Here is an 18,726-nt window from a genome sequence, read left to right as displayed (position 1 = left end):
GAAATTCTATCAAATCTAACTTCAACCTAATCATTTCTACTTTGATTTACTGTGTGTGAAGTCTGTATGCTGAAGAGGTATTATTTACTGTGTGTGAAGTCTGTATGCTGAAGAGGTATTTGTCATGTATGATTGCCTGATCGGATGTGTGCACGTGTGTGTGTGTGTGTGTTTGAGAGAGAGAGAGAGTTTGGAGGTGTGATGTATGAGAGGGATTGTACCACATTCTTGTAGGTTCAGGTATGTTCATATTCCATGATCATACTCTCCCTCTTCATCTTTCTCTTCTTCTTCCCTTCTCTTACGGGCTTCTGATGAGATTCCTGGCCCTGTTGAGCTCAGTTTAAAGTCCTGTTGATCTGCCTCTGGTGGTACCAGCTGTCAGTGTCTCCCTCTGTCTTCTCTCTCATTTCTCTCTCTCTCTCTCTCTCTCCTGTGGGCTCTCGAGTGTTCTTCCCTCTATTTTTCAGTGTGTCAGTCTTAAGGAGAGAGTGAGAGAGGGGAACCAGAAGAGGGACCTGAGGACGGCCTGAGGCAGGGGGATGGAAAAAAGGCTTTTCACATCAGTTTGATTTATTCTGCAGCCTCTCTTTCTCTCTCTCTTTCTCTCGCCTGTTTGTTACTCTCCCGACACTTTCCCAAGTGCTCCTACAGTGGCCTTCACCGTCCTCAATGTTCTCCTCCTGCTTCACAGTCCTCAATGTTCTCCTCCTAAGCCCTTTTTAATTCTCTTTCTCTCTACCTCTCCCTGATCAAACTCTCCTTCTCTCTTTTTCTCAGATGTTGTTCACTTCTCCCTCTTTGCTCCTCATCTTGTTCTCCTCACCCCTCTCTCCTTCTCTCCTCTCACCTGTCCATCACTCTCCTTAGTGCCCTCTCTATATTCATGCGATGGCCAACTCTGGTCACACCCAGGTCCAGATAGTCCTCCTTGGTGAGGGACGGCAAGTGCGTGCCATCAATCTCGTTGTCAAGGAAACGCTCCCTGTGCTCACCTAGGTTCAGGTAGCCCAGCCAATCAGCCACATCGTACTTGGTCCAGTATGGGAGGGGCTTGGAGGCAAAGGGTTTGGTGGGTGAGGGAGGAGGGAGGTGGGGGTAACTCAGGCAGGTTGGTGGAGGAATTGGGTGCAGGGGAGGTGAGGAGGTCCCTGACAAAAAGTGAGTAGGAGAAAGGGAGCGAGACACAACCAGGGAGGAGTTGGGCGGAGGAGGGGCACCAGATGGAGCGAAGAGCGGAGGCGACGGAGAGAAATAGGGGTCACTGAGGGGGTGGGCGGGGGAGGGTGGAGTGATGGAGCCCCGTAGCTCATACAGGCTGCTGTAGAGAGGGGTGGTAGGGAGAATAGGCAGGGAGGAGGGACGCGGAGGACCCAGTTTGGGTCTGTCGGAGGGCGAAATGAGGGGACTGGGGGCACGGCGACGCTGGGCATGAGGCGACTCTGCCTTGCGAGACTCTCTGCTGGGGATGAACTGAAACTCCAGCGCTTTGGTGCGGTAGACGGGGCGGTGTTTGGGTGAAGTGGGATATGGAGCATAAGAGGAAGGGGAGACGGGAGAGTGGGAGCGGGCGGGGGGCTGTGAGACGGCAGGAGGAGGCTGCGGGGATGGAGAGCGAGCCCAGTTTGGGTAGAGGGGAGGCTGAGAGGCCGGTGTGGGGGAGGGGGATAAGGAAGGCTGAGAGTGCTGCATTGGAGAAGGTGACGGAGAACGGGCAGACGGAGGGCTCAGCGCGGCGGTGGAGTCCTCTGAAAACCTGACAGAGATGGAGAAACAGAACACTGCAGTGAGAGAGAAGAGTAAGAGAGAAGCAGCGGAAAGGAGCACTGCAGTTACATTTGTCTGATGATGATCAGAAAAACATGCACAGATACCTCATTAAATGTAGGACACAGAGAAAGCAATCTGCAGTTTCAACATTCACATTAAGACTGTAAGAGCGTGCACTTAGTGCATAATTATATTTGGCCAAGAACTTTTTGACTGGCACACTGGAGCAGGAATGTTTGAGCAAGCCAAGAGTGGAGATTAACTGTGAGATCTCACAGATCCAGAACTTGTTTGTCAAAACACAAACATAGTTTCAGAGCAATGAATTAAAAATGCTGGGTGGAAAAAATCAGAGACTGTGTTACCACTCCAACTAGGCACCTTTTGACAGCTTTAACATTATTTAAGTAATAACCAACATATCAAATCTCATAAATATTATTCATTTATTTATATTCATAAATAAAGCCATACTGGGCCATTATAATCACTAACACCACACTGTTATAATCAACAACAGAATACTGTTATAATCACCAACACCACACTGTTATAATCACCAACACCACACTGTTATAATCACCAACACCACACTGTTATAATCACTAACGCCAGACTGTTATAATCACCAACACCACACTGTTATAATCACTAACGCCAGACTGTTATAATCACCAACACCACACTGTTATAATCACCAACAGAATACTGTTATAATCACCAACAGAACACTGTTATAATCACCAACACCACACTGTTATAATCACCAACAGAATACTGTTATAATCACCAACACCACACTGTTATAATCACTAACGCCAGACTGTTATAATCACCAACACCACACTGTTATAATCACCAACAGAATACTGTTATAATCACCAACAGAACACTGTTATAATCACCAACACCACACTGTTATAATCACCAACAGAATACTGTTATAATCACCAACACCACACTATTATAATCACCAACACCACACTGTTATAATCACCAACACCACACTGTTATAATCACCAACAGAATACTGTTATAATCACCAACACCACACTATTATAATCACCAACACCACACTGTTATAATCACCAACACCACACTGTTATAATCACCAACACCACACTGTTATAATCACCAACACCACACTATTATAATCACCAACACCACACTGTTATAATCACCAACACCACACTGTTATAATCACCAACACCACACTGTTATAATCACCAACAGAATACTGTTATAATCACCAACAGAATACTGTTATAATCACCAACACACTGTTATAATCACCAACGGAATACTGTTATAATCACCAACACCACACTATTATAATCACCAACACCACACTGTTATAATCACCAACAGAATACTGTTATAATCACCAACAGAACACTGTTATAATCACCAACAGAACACTGTTATAATCACCAACACCACACTGTTAAAATTACCAACAGAACACTGTTATAATCATCAACACCACACTGTTATAATCACCAACACCACACTGTTATAATCACCAACACCACACTGTTAAAATTACCAACAGAACACTGTTATAATCAGTAACACCAAACTGTTATACTCATTACTACCAGACCGCTCTAATCACTGTCACCAGATTGTTATAATCACCAACGCTATGCTGTAATAATCACTTATATAACACTGCACTCTGCACTGCATTAGGGCTGCACTAAAGATCGGATTTTTATCGTCATTGGAATGTATATTTCCATGACAAACGCATTTCAAAGGCGTTCGATATCAGAGCAGCCGAGATGTTGTGTGTACAGATGTTGTGTGTACAGATGTTGTGTGTACAGATGACAATTTGAGTGAGACAGCAGAAAGCACAGAGCTGCAAAGACGAATTTGAATGACATGATTCTGTGTCATCAAACACAGAATCATATTCCTCGTTTCCGTGTTGTTCAAATGTTGGTGTTTTTGTTTGTGTTTCAGTACTTGTTACTGTTCGTTGTACTTTAGTGTTGTATTTGTATGGTGCACCAACACACCAAGAAAAATTCCTCGTAGGGATAAACCTACTTGGCAATAAACTAAATTCTGATTCTGATTCTTCCCCCATTTTACTCCCAGTGAGGAATGCCTTGTTAACAACAGTCTTTCATTCTTCACCACACAGTAGATACTTACATCGAGATCAGTGGGTCTCACACACTCACACACACACACACACAAGCACACACGTAAACACACACACACACACACACACACACACACATGCACACACACACACACACACACACACACACACTTGTGTTTATGACAAACATACTAACAAACCTGTGTCTGCTCAGTGATCTTTGAGCTCCCCAGTTCTCCATGCCTTTACTCCTCTGCTGTAATTTAGAGCTTAGTTCGTTGATGATGCTTGCCTTCATGCTGGACATGGGTGGATGCAGCTTACGCCCTTCCAAATACGTTCCCCCAGTCTGACCCCCTCCCTCACCCATGCTTTGTCCTGACACAGGTGTCCCGTCGCCCCACAGCGGCTTCATTTCTGGCGTACGGGGACGGTCATAGTACATCAGAGAAGAACGAGCTAAGGCATGCCCGTCTCTCAGGCCATAACCATCCCGAGCACTCATGTCTTCTTCTTCTCCCTCATCTGCTTCTTCTTCATCCTCCTCATCCTCTTCCCTGCGGCGGTGAAAGACGGGAGGAGCAGTGCTGGACTGTCGGCGCAGGTCGATGGCTCGGCTGCCCTCACGATACTTCTGTGTTTTGGGGTAAGTGGAGGCAGTGCTGCCTGCTTTGGCATTGTGCATTTCAAAAGTTTGTCCATCCAAGTAGCTCATATAGGACTCCAGGAGGTCTGTTCCACTCATCCTGTCTCCTTCTGCTCCTCCTCCAACTCCACCTCTTTCTCCTCCTCCTCCCACTCCCCCCATACCTCTCTCCATCCTCTCTCTGACTCCAGCCCCGCTGAGGGCCAGGATGTTATCCAGGTGGTGGTCACTGCTGCTGCGGCTGTCCAGCTCCTCTATCCCAGAATCCACCACTGTATCCTGGGATTCACCACTCTTGGTGGCTGCGGCTGGAAGAGGGTGCTGTTCCGTGCTGGCTCGCCGGCTAGCCCCAGCGGCTACTGTGGTGATGCTTGCCGTACGCTGGGTGTAAGGGCTAATGGAGCCAGTGGCAGTTGTAGTTGTGGCAGCAGTAGTGGTGGTGGCGGCGGCAGAACTAATGGTTGTGGTGTGGCTTAACGTGCCGCGCAGAGGGGCAGATGTGGCAACAGTGGAGGAGATCTGTTGGGAGCTGCGGTACGCAGGAGGGGGTGCTACAGAGAGCGGTGGAGGAGTTGGGGATGAGCGACTGCTTGGATGTGTGCTGTTGTACAGATGGTGTGACTGGGACAAGCCAAAAGGTCTGTAGGAGGTGGGAGGAGGTGGGGGGGACACAGAGGGTGGTGGAGGAGGTCCAGAGGGTTGCAGGGTGGATGGGGAAGGAGGCGGGAGTGGATTTGGAGAGGATGGTGAGGGGGAAGGGGCAGACTGGGTGAGGTTGGCAACTTCACTGTCATAGGACGTGAGGCTTGAGGTGGTGGAATCCCCTGCTTGGGGTGATGGAAGTGGTGTGTGAGGGGGGAAGGCAGACATGAAACTGTCTTTTTGGGGGGGCGGAGGAGGAGGGGGAGGTGGAGGAGGGGGTGGAGGGTGACGCTGCTGCTGTGCTGTGAGGTTGTTAGCCATCATGCCAGAGTAGCTTGATATCCCTCCCAGACCTCGATCAAAGCTGTTGGCAAACTCCAGAGGAGGAGGGAGAGGGTCGGCAAACACAAACTCATCATCTGCATCCACAGATGGTGCTGGAGGCGGGAGGACCATTAGGCCCACACCGCTGCCCCCTTCTCTTCCTGTCCTCTCTGATGGGTGAGTAGGGGCAGTTGTTGGGGGAGGAGAAGGAGGAGTAAGAGAGAGCATGTAAGCCCCAGCCTCACTCTCCATTCTCAGGAAGGAGGGGCGCCGCGCCTGCTGGGAGGCAGCCTGTGTAGGTGGCTGCTGCTGCTGTTTCACCTGAGCCCTCTCCATCTCTCTCTCCCTCTCTCTTTCTCTCTCTCTTTCACGGGACCTTTCCCTCTGTCGTTCTCTCTCTCTCTCCTTATAGGTAGGCTGGTAGTTCTGCGCTTGGTAGTGGTGTGTGTGGATGGTTTTGTCTTCTGAGAAGCGGACTCTTAGCCCCTCTCGTGTGGTTGCAGACCCTCCGGCTTCCCTCTCTCCTCGCTCCCCACCACTTGCCTCCTCACCCCAACTGCCCCCAGCTCCACGAAGGATCCTTGGGGACGGAGGTCGGGTGGAAGTGGTGGTGGCAGCCAAAGAGGAGGATGTGACGAGGTAAGAGGAGGTGCCAGAGGACTGGGCGGCAGAGGACGTGATGGTGGATGAGGACACTACAGAGTGAGAGAGGAGAGAGTGTGGAGCGACAGATGTGGGGAACGGGCCTACGCTGGAGAGTTGGCGGCTGAAATGATGCTCTGTGCCCCTCTCCCTGCGTATGCGGCTGTCATCTTTCAGGGCTCGCTCCCGGGCTGCCAGTGCCAGGCCGAGCGGAGACGAAGGGTCCAGAACCTTCCCAGTCAGCGGGTGGATGAAGGTGGTGGTGGAGGTGGGCTGCTGTTGCTGCTGCCGGCCCCCAGCCCCATAGAAGTCAGCAGGCACCGATTTGGGCTGGTAGTCTCCTGGGGGTGCAGGTGAGGAGTACTCCGGCAGGCCAAAGGCTGGAGGCATGCTCCGGGTATGGTGGATGAAAGTGTCCCCGGAGAACATGCCCTCATCGATGGATTTGGAGGGCCGCAAGCGAGGCGAAGGCTGGGAACTGAGCTGCTGCTGCTGGGAGGTCTGTGTCTTTCCTCCACCTCCTCCTGCCAACTCTTCTTCAGCCGAGAGGAAGAACGAGGCACTCTTCCTGCGTGCCTCATGGAAGCGCTCCCGATCCCTGCGTGCTGCACCCACTATGGCAGCACCAAACTGGCTGGTGAAATCCAGACTGTCCTGGGCACGCAGTGGAGGCAGTGAGGGGGGTGGAGGAGCAGGCACAGAGGGAGGAGCGGGTGGGGGAACTGTGGGTGCAGGTGGTGGAGCACCCGGCGGAGGTTTGGAGGCCTCGGTCTCTCCTGGCTGGGGTGGCTCTGCCTCCACACTGCTGCCCTGGCTGCTGCGGCCGCTGCTGCTGGTGGAGGGGGCTTTGACGATGATGGTGGGAATGGGGATGGAGCTCTTCTCTATGGAATCTTTCCCCCCGAGTGTACCCTGGCCCGAACGCAGATCCTCCACCTTCGATTGCTTCACAAGGGGCCCCTTTCCTCTCCGGGCTCCACTTCTTGGCACACCGCCTTCCCCTGCCCCCGGCGCACCACGATCCGCCCTGGAGGCCTGGGTCTGGGTGGAGGGCAGCTGCTGCTGGGGTGTCACTGTGGCAATGCTGGTTGGTGGGACCGCATTGCTGTAACCCCGTCTCAAACCTGCTGTCTTAGGCCCTCCTGCTCCTGCAGCTGCAGTAGAGTCTGTAGTGTATCCCACCACCTTCCTGGATGCCGTCCTGCTGGGAGCTGGCGTGTGAGAGTACGAGGGCGCGTGGTCCACTGTTCCCGGTCCTGCAGCACTAACAGCAGTCCTGTCTCTCGGGCCTTGGCTCAAATGCGCAGACTGAGAGTAGAGCTGATAGTGGGCAGAGGTGGAGGTGGATTGAGATACGGAAACAGAAGGCTGCTGGGACGTCTTGCCTCTCCAGCCCAGAGGAGGTGCAGAGGAGAAAGGGGGGTCGGGAGGGGCCGTTGTTGGGGGAGGGGGGATATCGTCTGGACCAGGAACTGAGAGACTGCGAGAGAACTTCATAGCAGGAGGATGAAGATACTGCTTCTCCTCCTCAGGAACCCCTGCAGAGCGGAAGAGAAGAGGAGTCAGGAGAGGGTGAGATGAGGAGATGAAGGGATGAGGTGAAAGGATGTGACAGGTAAACTGACTTTTTTTCTGAGCAGAGTTGAAAGAGTCCTAGGGAAGGAGTGAAAGAAAATAAGAGAGAGAATGAAGGGAGTGAGACGGGAAAAGAGTGAATAGGAGAGCACATGGGTAAGAGAAAGGTAGTGAAAGGGAAGGCGTTATGTTAAGGAAGAATGAGAACAGATGCTTGTAAGTTATGGAGATCATGTAGCGAGCCCATCTGTAAGTCTGTCCGTCTGTCCGTCTGTATGTTTTTCTGTCTGTCAGTTTGTCTGTAGGTCTGTCCGTAAATCTGTCTGTGTGTAGGTCTGTCCATCTGTCTTTTTGTTGGTCTGTCTGTTGGTGCGTCTGTCTGTCTGCAAGTCTGTTGGTGCGTCTGTCTGTCTGTAAGTCTGTCCGTCTGTCCTTTCATCTGACTGTCTGTTTCGTGATGTGTCTCTCTGTTACTGACCAAACCGTTGCTCATTGTAACCTAGCAGCAGCATTTTTCTCCTCTTTGGGTGAGTGGTAGTTTTTGGTTATTGAATCACATCATGTTTGTATTTGTTTCACATTGAAATATATATGTCCTGTAGTCCAAAGACAGAAGACGCCCAAACAACGGCTAAACTCTACTAAACGCTAGAAGCTAAAGACAATAAGCTACAAGCTATACATACTATAAGCCTATACAACATTAATGTCCAAAAGCATTAGCCAGCAACACAACCACGAAGCACAACCGCAACAGTAATGCAACTAAAGCAGAAAAAGAAAATGTTTCAGCTCCAGAGAACTCTGATAAACAGTGATATTTTTCAGATACATGCAGGATACGCTAAAACAAACAAACCCTCTGGGGTAAACTGGGAATCAGAAGTCCAGCATAACTGCTAATGCTTACATGTGAGAAACCATGACATGGTAAATCTGAACTGTAAATCTAATCTGTCCAGTATCAGGGTTATGTTACTCAGCCAGAAGACTAGTCCTGGACTGGTCTTAGCCACACAATTCTCTAGATCCAAAATATTCTGCGGTAGCCCACTTGACAAAAACATCACTGATGTCTTACACACCGAAGCTATAAGATACAGATACTACAAACAGATGCTTGCATGGTGGGATGAACAGTCAGACAGGTGGACAGACAGACGGACAGACGGACAGACGGACAGACAGCCTCACCGATGGACTTCTGTCGCAGCATACCGTGCGGGGGGGCATGGGCGGACACAAACTGCCCACGGTCATAGCCTAGCCCCGCCCCTGGAGCCATTCCCATCCCTGATTGGTCATAATTTGTCTGTTTTGGAGCAAACAGGGCAAAATGTTAAGTGTTTTGAGAGAATTGAGAAATTCTAACCATAGTGAAATTTTGCTCTTAATGAAACACAATTCTGACATTTTTAAAGTAATGATTGATTTCCATATTTCCGTTAAATCGATACATACCTTAGGGCAGTATGAAAAAAATATATACACAAACCTAATGTAACACACACAGACACACACACACACACACACACACAAAACACAGTTACTCTACCTCATTGTAAAGGCCACGACCTCTGTCCCTCTTTGTCCCCTGACCCCTTAATGCCGGCGCCTCATTGGTGCTGATAGTCTGCTGTGCCGCTGCTAAAATTTCATCCAGTTTATCTGAGAGAGAGAGACAGAGAGAGAGAGACAGAGAGAGAGAGAGACAGAGAGAGAGAGAGAGAGACAGAGAGACAGAGAGACAGAGAGAGAGAGAGACAGAGAGAGAGAGAGAGAGAGAGAGAGAGAGAGAGAGAGCGAGAGAGAGAGAGAGACAGAGAGAGAGAGAGACAGAGAGAGAGAGAGAGAGAGAGAGACAGAGAGACAGAGAGACAGAGAGAGAGAGAGAGAGAGAGACAGAGAGAGAGAGAGAGAGAGAGAGAGAGAGAGAGAGAGAGAGACAGAGAGAGAGAGAGAGAGACAGAGAGAGAGAGAGAGAGAGAGAGAGACAGAGAGAGAGAGACAGAGAGAGAGAGACAGAGAGAGAGAGAGACAGAGAGAGAGACAGAGAGAGAGAGACAGAGAGAGAGACAGAGAGAGAGAGACAGAGAGAGAGAGAGAGAGAGAGAGACAGAGAGAGAGAGAGAGAGAGAGAGAGACAGAGAGAGAGAGAGAGAGAGAGAGAGAGAGAGAGAGAGAGAGAGAGAGAAATAGAGGAGAGGAAACTTTAGTTCATCCATCTCCAAACTCTGAGAAGCTTTGGTTCACACACTAATTCCTCAGTGATGAGTGTGGATTTGCATTGAGGCTCTTACTCAAAGCCATCTGATAAACTGTCCTCTTCTTCTCTGTGGCTTGTGAAGACTCGAACTCTGTAAGACACGTGGACAGAGAAAGAGCATAGTGAATGAACGTTCAATAGGCAAGCAGTACCCTCTGTAGTCTACACATGAGTGAGGGAGAAACACTCTACCTGATTTTTTTTTCCATGGTGCAGAAGCTGAGGAAAGAGCAAATGGGGAAATGACAGTGTTTGAGCAGGGCTCTCTCTTGGCATTCACACAATGCACCTTTAAATACTTCATTTACACAAATTCACAGGACACTCAAAACACAAATACAGTCATGAATCCACATGTGCACAATGTCATTCATCACTATGCAAGCAGCTCACATACATGCACACACACACACGCACAAGCACATGCATGCAGACATACACACACACATGCATGCACACATACACACGCACACACACACACGCACACACGTACACACACACGCGCGCACACACACACAAACACGCGCGCACACACCGTCATCATCACCAGAGAGAGTAGATTTCAGGTAAGACCATAACTCACCTCTGTCCACTGTCGGTCCCCAGCGGGCATGCACCAAAACAGCACAGGGGTTAAAGATGAACAGGTAAAGAGTTGAACAGGGTTAAAGATCAGTATGGTTAGGGGGGCCAGACAGTTCAAAACACATACAGTGTGCAAGGAGGGATTCAGGAGAGTGAGAACATGTTAGAGTGGCACAGGTGTGTGTGTGAGAAACGTGTTAGAGTGGTACAGGTGTGTATGTGAGAAACGTGTTGGAGTGGTACAGGTGTGTATGTGAAAAATGTGTTTGAGTGGTACAGGTGTGTGTGTGAGAACGTGTTGGAGTGGTACAGGTGTGTATGTGAGAAACGTGTTGGAGTGGTACAGGTGTGTATGTGAGAAACGTGTTGGAGTGGTACAGGTGTGTATGTGAAAAACGTGTTTGAGTGGTACAGGTGTGTGTGTGAGAACGTGTTGGAGTGGTACAGGTGTGTGTGTGAGAACGTGTTGGAGTGGTACAGGTGTGTGTGTGAGAACGTGTTGGAGTGGTACAGGTGTGTGTGTGAGAACATGTTGGAGTGGTACAGGTGTGTGTGTGAGAATGTGTTTGAGTGGTACAGGTGTGTGGGTGAGAAACGTGTTGGAGTGGTACAGGTGTGTGTGTGAGAACGTGTTGGAGTGGTACAGGTGTGTGTGTGAGAACATGTTGGAGTGGTACAGGTGTGTGTGTGTGAGAATGTGTTGGAGTGGTACAGGTGTGTGTGTGCACATGTAGAAGAGGGAGTATTGAAAGGACACAAAACAAGGGTCAATTTTTAAACATGGAGCTTTACAAAAATATCTCAGTATGCTGCTTGCAGTATACTACCTATTACTTAAGTCCATAACTTCTCTGTACAAGTAACTACAGCTACTGTCTTACAAAGTACTACTGTAAACAACCCAAAGAAATCGGGAAAAACCCCACAAACCTGATGTGCTTATCGCTAAGACCACGCGCTCTTCCCAAAACGACCCCTGTGCCCTAAGTAAATGACCCCTGTGCCCCTCAGTAAACGACCCCTATGACACTCTGTATAAAGTACAGTAAGATCTTCATACAAGTGGTCTTCACTCTTGTGAGAGCTGGGCTACTGGGTGAACTGGGACGCTGGAACGTTGACGGAGATGAGCGCGCTGAGGAGGGATCTCTGGGAAGCATATTCAGTACATTAGAATACACAGATGGCTGAGACAAACTCTCCGCCACACACCAGTCCCACTGAGACCACTTCAGAAGGTTATAGTTTTACAGCCTGCAGATAAGATCAGGCAGTGCATTTTTCCTCTTTTAACAACTGCATCAAACCATAGACCAATACAGGATCTACAAACATCATCCCACTTCACTCTCTGCACAGTGAATTCCAGTAGGTCTAAGTAGTTGTATTTACATTAAGAGAGAACTGCTTTCTACGATAACATAGCTTATAATTGCCAATCAACCAGTGGTAATACTATAGTCATTACTGCCTCCACTGATGTGTGTGTGGGCTGCATGTTGTTGTTTGTTGATGTGTTTGTTTGCTGGAGTAATAAGACATGCGGTAATAGGCTGTGGGACTGCAGCACTGGCCTGACACTGAGTGGAGCTAACCCGTGTGGAGGGTGTATTAGACACTGGGGCTTCGGGTGTGTGGTCCAGATCCTGAGGAGGTGAACATGCTGTGTGTGAGTCAGAGGAGGAGCACAGACAGTGAGGGAGTGGAGTGGTCTTAGAGGAGACGAGAACCGTTAGGGACGTCTGCCTATCTTAACGTCCACACTATCATTTAGTGACATGCATTAGACAACAGTACTCCGTGCAGGCAGAGTGTGTTCAGTAGGCGGCTGGTAAACTGATTGGCTGATTAATTTTCAGTGGTTATTAACACAACACTGGATTAAGTTTGTCCTGACCCTGTGGTCGCTGTTCCATTGCTGAGGGCACAATGTGGGGATTGGTGGACTGAATAGGCAGTGTGGGTCTGTGAGATTTCCCCAGCATTCTCTCCTCTCTCTCTCTCTCTCTCTCTCTCTCTCTCTCTCTCTCTCTCACTGAATCACTCTGGGGGTGCAGACTGAGCATGCTCAGAGCCATGCCCAGTCCGTCAGTCAGCCAGCCAGCACACACAGGCCACAGTCTCCCTTTCCAGCAACGCCCACCCCCTGCAGCGTTGCCACGGCAACGCACACACACAGCTCCTGCACGAGGCCGTGGGCTTGTTGTAGCTGGTGGTGTGTGGCCATTTGGAGGTGCTGGGGATTGGAAACCGGGGGAAGCAGACTTCCATAAAACCGATGGTGCAGGAGGAGTGGGGTTAGGGGGCATTTAGGAGAAATACACAGGTGGGCGGAGGGGGTCATTTTTTGGGTGGGTTACCTGCAGTGGTGGTGCTGGTAGTGACAAAGTGGTACGTCTGAAAGAACAGTGAAATGCGTTGAGATTCACAGAACTCCCCTCTTAAGTCAGAGTCTCTCTGTGCTTTCTCTGTTTACAACCATCTGTTTCTCTTTGTTTTCTCCCTCCTCTGTAATACAGTGGTCACTGTTATTTTCAGCTTAATGTAATTCATCTAATTCATCTCTTTCTGTCGTCCTCTGAAACTGTCCCTCCAAACCTGTCCTTTCACCTCCCAACCCCAAGGTATTGCCCTCCTCATTCATTCACTCTCTCTCTCTCTCTCTCTCTCTCTCTTTCCCATTTCTTACCCATCTCCTCCAGCTCTGAGGTCATAGATTTGGAACGGAGAGCGATAGCAGGCGTGCTCAGCCTCTTACTCTGCTGCGGGACTGGGGGGGGGAAGAGAATGAAAAGGTAAGCATAAGTGCTAATCAGAGTAGCATTTTGAATGTAAACTTTTATCCTTAATGGGAGGACTAGCGTGTATTATCAGTTTTATTATGAGCCCTGACCCTCCTCCCCTTCCCCATCATCACTCTCTACACCCTCTTACTCTTCTTTCTGGAGCCCTCTTCCATCTCAGGGTTACGGGTTACCATGACAACTTTGACCATGAGGCTGTTGCCGCCTTGTCTGATCATGTTGACGACCTGCCTGTGTCCCACCTTCACCACGTTCTGCCCATTCACCTGGAGACAAAGGGGCGGGGCCACGTGCAGAGGAAGGGCTGAGTGAGTGCATGTCAGGCTGACACGACTACGACTGTTTGTTAAAACTATTTGTTTGTGAGGTTTAAACTTGTGCAGAGGAGTAAATTGACTACAAGTTCCATGATGCAGCGGTGCTCAGACCTCAATAAGGAAATCTCCCATCCGTAGACCGGCTCTCCAGGCCACGCCTCCCTCGTCGACAGACTCCAGGTACTGCAGTGCTGGAAAGGCTGGAGTGGGAGTGAACTCCTCTATGGGGGTCTGAGCTACAGAGGTCAACACACAGCAGGTCAGCAGCTAAGAGTGGTCAGATTTATTTATCAGACTCCAACAGGGTTCATGTGTGTGTGAAACGGCTAGGGAGTGAAAGAGGAAGAAGAGAGAGAATGAGGGGAAAATGAGAGAAAAAGAGGGAGAGAGAAAGAGAAGGAGAGAAGAGAGAGAGAACCACAGGGAAAATGAGAGAGAGAGAGAGAGAGAGAGGGAGAGAGAGAGAGAGACAGACAGAGTACATGTACTACCTTACCCTTGGCCCCTCTCAGCACGAAGCCAAAACCCTCATTGTCTTTCTTCTGCAGGAGCACCGTCTTCTCCTTAATTATGTAGTCACTGAACGACAGACAGAGGGAGGGGGGGCAAGAGAGGGAGACAGAGAGAGAAAGAGTGATGGTCAAGGCAGAGCAGTTAGAATGAGAAGAAGTACATAAAAGAAAATATAGTTTACACAGAAGAAACTCAATATATAATGTGAGTATGATTAGATGGATAAAAAGATGTATAGTTGTGTATTAGTACAGATGAAGGCTAAACGATATGTCAGAGGAACATACAGCTCCACTGTAGCTGGAGGGAGTGTGTATCCTGAGGGAGGAGGAGGGAGGAGTCATGGGACATGAATGAACACAGCAGACTGCTTCATCCACTGTTTCCTGCTTCTGTTCTCTACACCATCACTCATTTCCTCTTCCTAAAGTTCATCAGCCTCCACAGTCTGCTTCTACAACCAACTCCATTAACCAATCAAACACAAAGCCATTGCTCCACTTTCCAGTCACAGCAATGTCAACTGGTCAAGGATGACGACGAAGATGACAAAAGAAGACGACAGCGATGATGATGATGAGTTTAAACGTGGTTGGCCTGTTCAAGCCTTTCAACGATGATGATGATGAGTTTAAACGTGGTTGGCCTGTTCAAGCCTTTCAACGATGATGATGAGTTCAAACGTGGTTGGCCTGTTCAAGCCTTTCAACGATGATGATGATGAGTTTAAACGTGGTTGGCCTGTTCAAGCCTTTCAAGCCAAAGGTTGCAGAGGTCAGACCACTCAGCGTGGAGCCACTGTGACAGTGACCGTGTGTGTGACAGTGTGTGTGACAGTGACAGTGGCTGTGTGTGTGACAGTGACAGTGATAGTGACTGTGTGTGTGACAGTGACAGTGACTCTGACAGTGACTGTGTGTGTGTGTGTGTGTGTGTGACAGTGACAGTGACAGTGTGCGTGGCAGTGACAGTGTGTGTGACTGTGACTGTGTGTGTGTGTGTGTGTGTGTGTGTGTGTGTGTGTATGTGTGTGTGTGACAGTGACAGTGCCAGTGACTGTGACAGTGACAGTGATAGTGACTGTGTCTGTGACAGTGACAGTGGCTGTGTCAGTGACAGTGACTGTGTGTGTGACAGTGACAGTGACTGTGACAGTGACAGTGACAGTGACAGTGACAGTGACTGTGTGTGTGACAGTGACAGTGGCTGTGTCAGAGACAGTGACTGTGTGTGTGACAGTGACAGTGACAGTGACAGTGACAATGACTGTGACAGTGTGTGTAACAGTGACTGTGACAGTGACAGTGTGTGTGACAGTGACAGTGACAGTGTGTGTGACAGTGACAGTGACAGTGACAGTGACAGTGACAGTGACTGTGTCAGTGACAGTGACAGTGACAGTGACAGTGACTGTGTGTGTGACAGTGACAGTGACAGTGACAGTGACTGTGTCAGTGACTGTGTGTGTGACAGTGACAGTGACAGTGACTGTGTGTGTGACAGTGACAGTGACAGTGACTGTGTCAGTGACAGTGACAGTGACTGTGTGTGTGACAGTGACAGTGACTGTGTGTGTGACAGTGACTGTGTCAGTGACAGTGACTGTGTCAGTGACAGTGACTGTGACTGTGACTGTGTGTGTGACAGTGACAGTGACTGTGTGTGTGACAGTGACTGTGTCAGTGACAGTGACTGTGTCAGTGACTGTGACAGTGACAGTGACTGTGTGTGTGACAGTGACAGTGACAGTGACTGTGTGTGTGACAGTGACAGTGACAGTGACTGTGTGTGTGACAGTGACAGTGACTGTGACAGTGACAGTGACAGTGACTGTGACAGTGACAGTGACAGTGACTGTGTGTGTGACAGTGACAGTGGCTGTGTCAGTGACAGTGACTGTGTGTGTGACAGTGACAGTGACAGTGACAGTGACAGTGACAATGACTGTGACAGTGACAGTGTGTGTGACAGTGACAGTGACAGTGACTGTGACAGTGACAGTGTGTGTGACAGTGACAGTGACAGTGTGTGTGACAGTGACAGTGACAGTGACTGTGTGTGTGACAGTGACTGTGTCAGTGACAGTGACTGTGACAGTGACTGTGTGTGTGTGTGACAGTGACAGTGACAGTGACTGTGACTGTGACTGTGACAGTGACAGTGACAGTGACAGTGACTGTGTCAGTGACAGTGACAGTGACAGTGACAGTGACAGTGACTGTGTGTGTGACAGTGACAGTGACAGTGACTGTGTGTGTGACAGTGACAGTGACAGTGACTGTGTGTGTGACAGTGACAGTGTCAGTGACAGTGACTGTGACAGTGACTGTGTGTGACAGTGACAGTGACAGTGACAGTGACTGTGACTGTGACTGTGACAGTGACAGTGACAGTGACAGTGACAGTGACTGTGTGTGTGACAGTGACTGTGACTGTGACTGTGACTGTGACAGTGACAGTGACAGTGACTGTGTGTGTGTCAGTGACAGTGACAGTGACAGTGACTGTGTGCGTGTCAGTGACAGCGACAGTGACAGTGACAATGACAGTGACAGTGACAGTGACTGTGTGTGTGACAGTGACAATGACAGTGACAGTGACAGTGACTGTGTGTGTGTCAGTGACAGTGACAGTGACAGTGACAGTGACTGTGTGCGTGTCAGTGACAGTGACAGTGACAGTGACAATGACAGTGACAGTGACAGTGACTGTGTGTGTGACAGTGACAGTGACTGTGTCAGTGACAGTGACAGTGACTGTGACAGTGACAGTGACAGTGACTGTGTGTGTGTCAGTGACAGTGACAGTGACAGTGACAGTGACAGTGACTGTGTGCGTGTCAGTGACAGTGACAGTGACAGTGACAATGACAGTGACAGTGACAGTGACTGTGTGTGTGACAGTGACAGTGACTGTGTCAGTGACAGTGACAGTGACTGTGACAGTGACAGTGACAGTGACTGTGTGTGTGACAGTGACAGTGACAGTGACAGTGACAGTGACTGTGTCAGTGACAATGACAGTGACAGTGACTGTGTGACAGTGACAGTGACAGTGACTGTGTCAGTGACTGTGAGAGCTGTAGGGAGCAGCGGGTGAAGAGGTGTAGCTGCCAGATGCTTGTGAGAAAACAAGGTGTGTTCTGTAGAGCAGTTGGCTCCGCTTCCTCTCACTGCCTATATGCCCTTGACTAAAACACTTCCTGCATTGCTCCAGTGGGCGGGGACTCCACTGCAGCCAGCTCTGTGATTGGCTCTCTGACACACCATCTACTCCAACAAACAAAGAATATTTGATATTTTTTTATCAGAGATGCTCACCTCTGTTGCAAAAATGGTAAAGGAAATGGGGAAAACTGATGTATGGGAATGACTGATGTATGGGAATGACTGATGTATGGGAATGACTGATGTATGGGGATGATGATGTATGGGAATGACTGATGTACGGGAATGACTGATGTATGGGAATGATGGATGTATGGGAATGACTGATGTACGGGAATGATGATGTATGGGAATGACTGATGTACGGGAATGACTGATATATGGGAGTGACTGATGTACGGGAATGACTGATGTATGGGAATGATGGACGTATGGGAATGACTGATGTATGGGAATGACGGATGTATGGGAATGACTGATGTACAGGAATGATGATGTATGGGAATGACTGATGTATGGGAATGACTGATGTACGGGAATGATCGATGTATGGGAATGATCGATGTACGGGAATGACCGATGTACGGGAATGACTGATGTATGAGAATGACTGATGTATGGGAAAGGCCGCTATATGCTGTATGTAACTCTGCATTATAGAATTTGACACAGATATTGTAGAAGCTGCATTTGAAATTTCTATATGCACTGTTTATGTGTGCGATGAGCACAGTAAGTAAGATGTTGGCGGTTGCCTAAGCAACAGTCAGAGATGGAAATAGGAGATGGCCAGGCTAACAGGCTAACAGGCTAACGGGCTAACGTGAACAGTGTAGAGCAGTGTATAGTCATACTGGACAGAATAAATCACCAAGCTTCTCTTCCTAAAGGAAACAAAGCAGTTAAACATGGTTATCCTCTGACAGTCTGAGAGATGACCTAACAAACTAATACACAATAAATTAAGTATTCTATACTGGTCAAAACAGACTTTATCATTACTGAAGAGCCAGCAGGGCAGTGAAGTTGGTCACATGCAAAACAATCAGTCAATCAAACTAACAGACAAAGATCAAACAATCAAACAAAATTTTCCAAAAAATTAAAAATATGAGAAGGAAAATATGAATAAATACATACGGTGGCCTAATACACCACAGTCAATTAACAAACACAGTGAGAACATACCACCGAAGCAATCAGACAGTGTGGCGGAGCGGAGGGGGTATGAGTGGGACGGTCAGAGAAACTGGATGTGTAGTTGCATGAGGTGGTTGTGTAGGCAACAGGTCAGAGAGAAGTGACCTGTGATCTAGCATCACTGTGTCATTCTTTTGGCTCGACTCAGCTGGTTTCAGTCAC

The 18,726-nt window shown here is 48.9% G+C and overlaps 1 protein-coding gene across 1 annotated transcript in view; it reads right to left on the bottom strand.

The window, feature by feature from the left end:
• Positions 1-846: 846 nt before the first annotated feature.
• The window catches only part of shank1 (SH3 and multiple ankyrin repeat domains 1), a 64,337-nt gene continuing 46,457 nt past the window's right edge, over positions 847-18,726 (bottom strand). The window contains exons 15-26 of the mRNA XM_030790118.1: positions 14,181-14,263; positions 13,796-13,920; positions 13,498-13,633; positions 13,253-13,333; positions 10,562-10,570; positions 10,171-10,197; positions 10,013-10,069; positions 9,268-9,380; positions 8,907-9,024; positions 4,080-7,675; positions 3,374-3,375; positions 847-1,756 (exon numbers count right to left, since the gene is read on the bottom strand). Of these exons, the coding sequence (XP_030645978.1) occupies positions 847-1,756; positions 3,374-3,375; positions 4,080-7,675; positions 8,907-9,024; positions 9,268-9,380; positions 10,013-10,069; positions 10,171-10,197; positions 10,562-10,570; positions 13,253-13,333; positions 13,498-13,633; positions 13,796-13,920; positions 14,181-14,263 (5,257 nt within the window). The remainder of the gene's footprint in view (positions 1,757-3,373; positions 3,376-4,079; positions 7,676-8,906; positions 9,025-9,267; positions 9,381-10,012; positions 10,070-10,170; positions 10,198-10,561; positions 10,571-13,252; positions 13,334-13,497; positions 13,634-13,795; positions 13,921-14,180; positions 14,264-18,726) is intronic.

This window comes from Chanos chanos, chromosome 13 (genome assembly GCF_902362185.1).
Source record: "Chanos chanos chromosome 13, fChaCha1.1, whole genome shotgun sequence".
NCBI classification, from domain to species: domain Eukaryota; kingdom Metazoa; phylum Chordata; class Actinopteri; order Gonorynchiformes; family Chanidae; genus Chanos; species Chanos chanos.
This window is presented reverse-complemented; position numbering and strand designations above follow the sequence as displayed.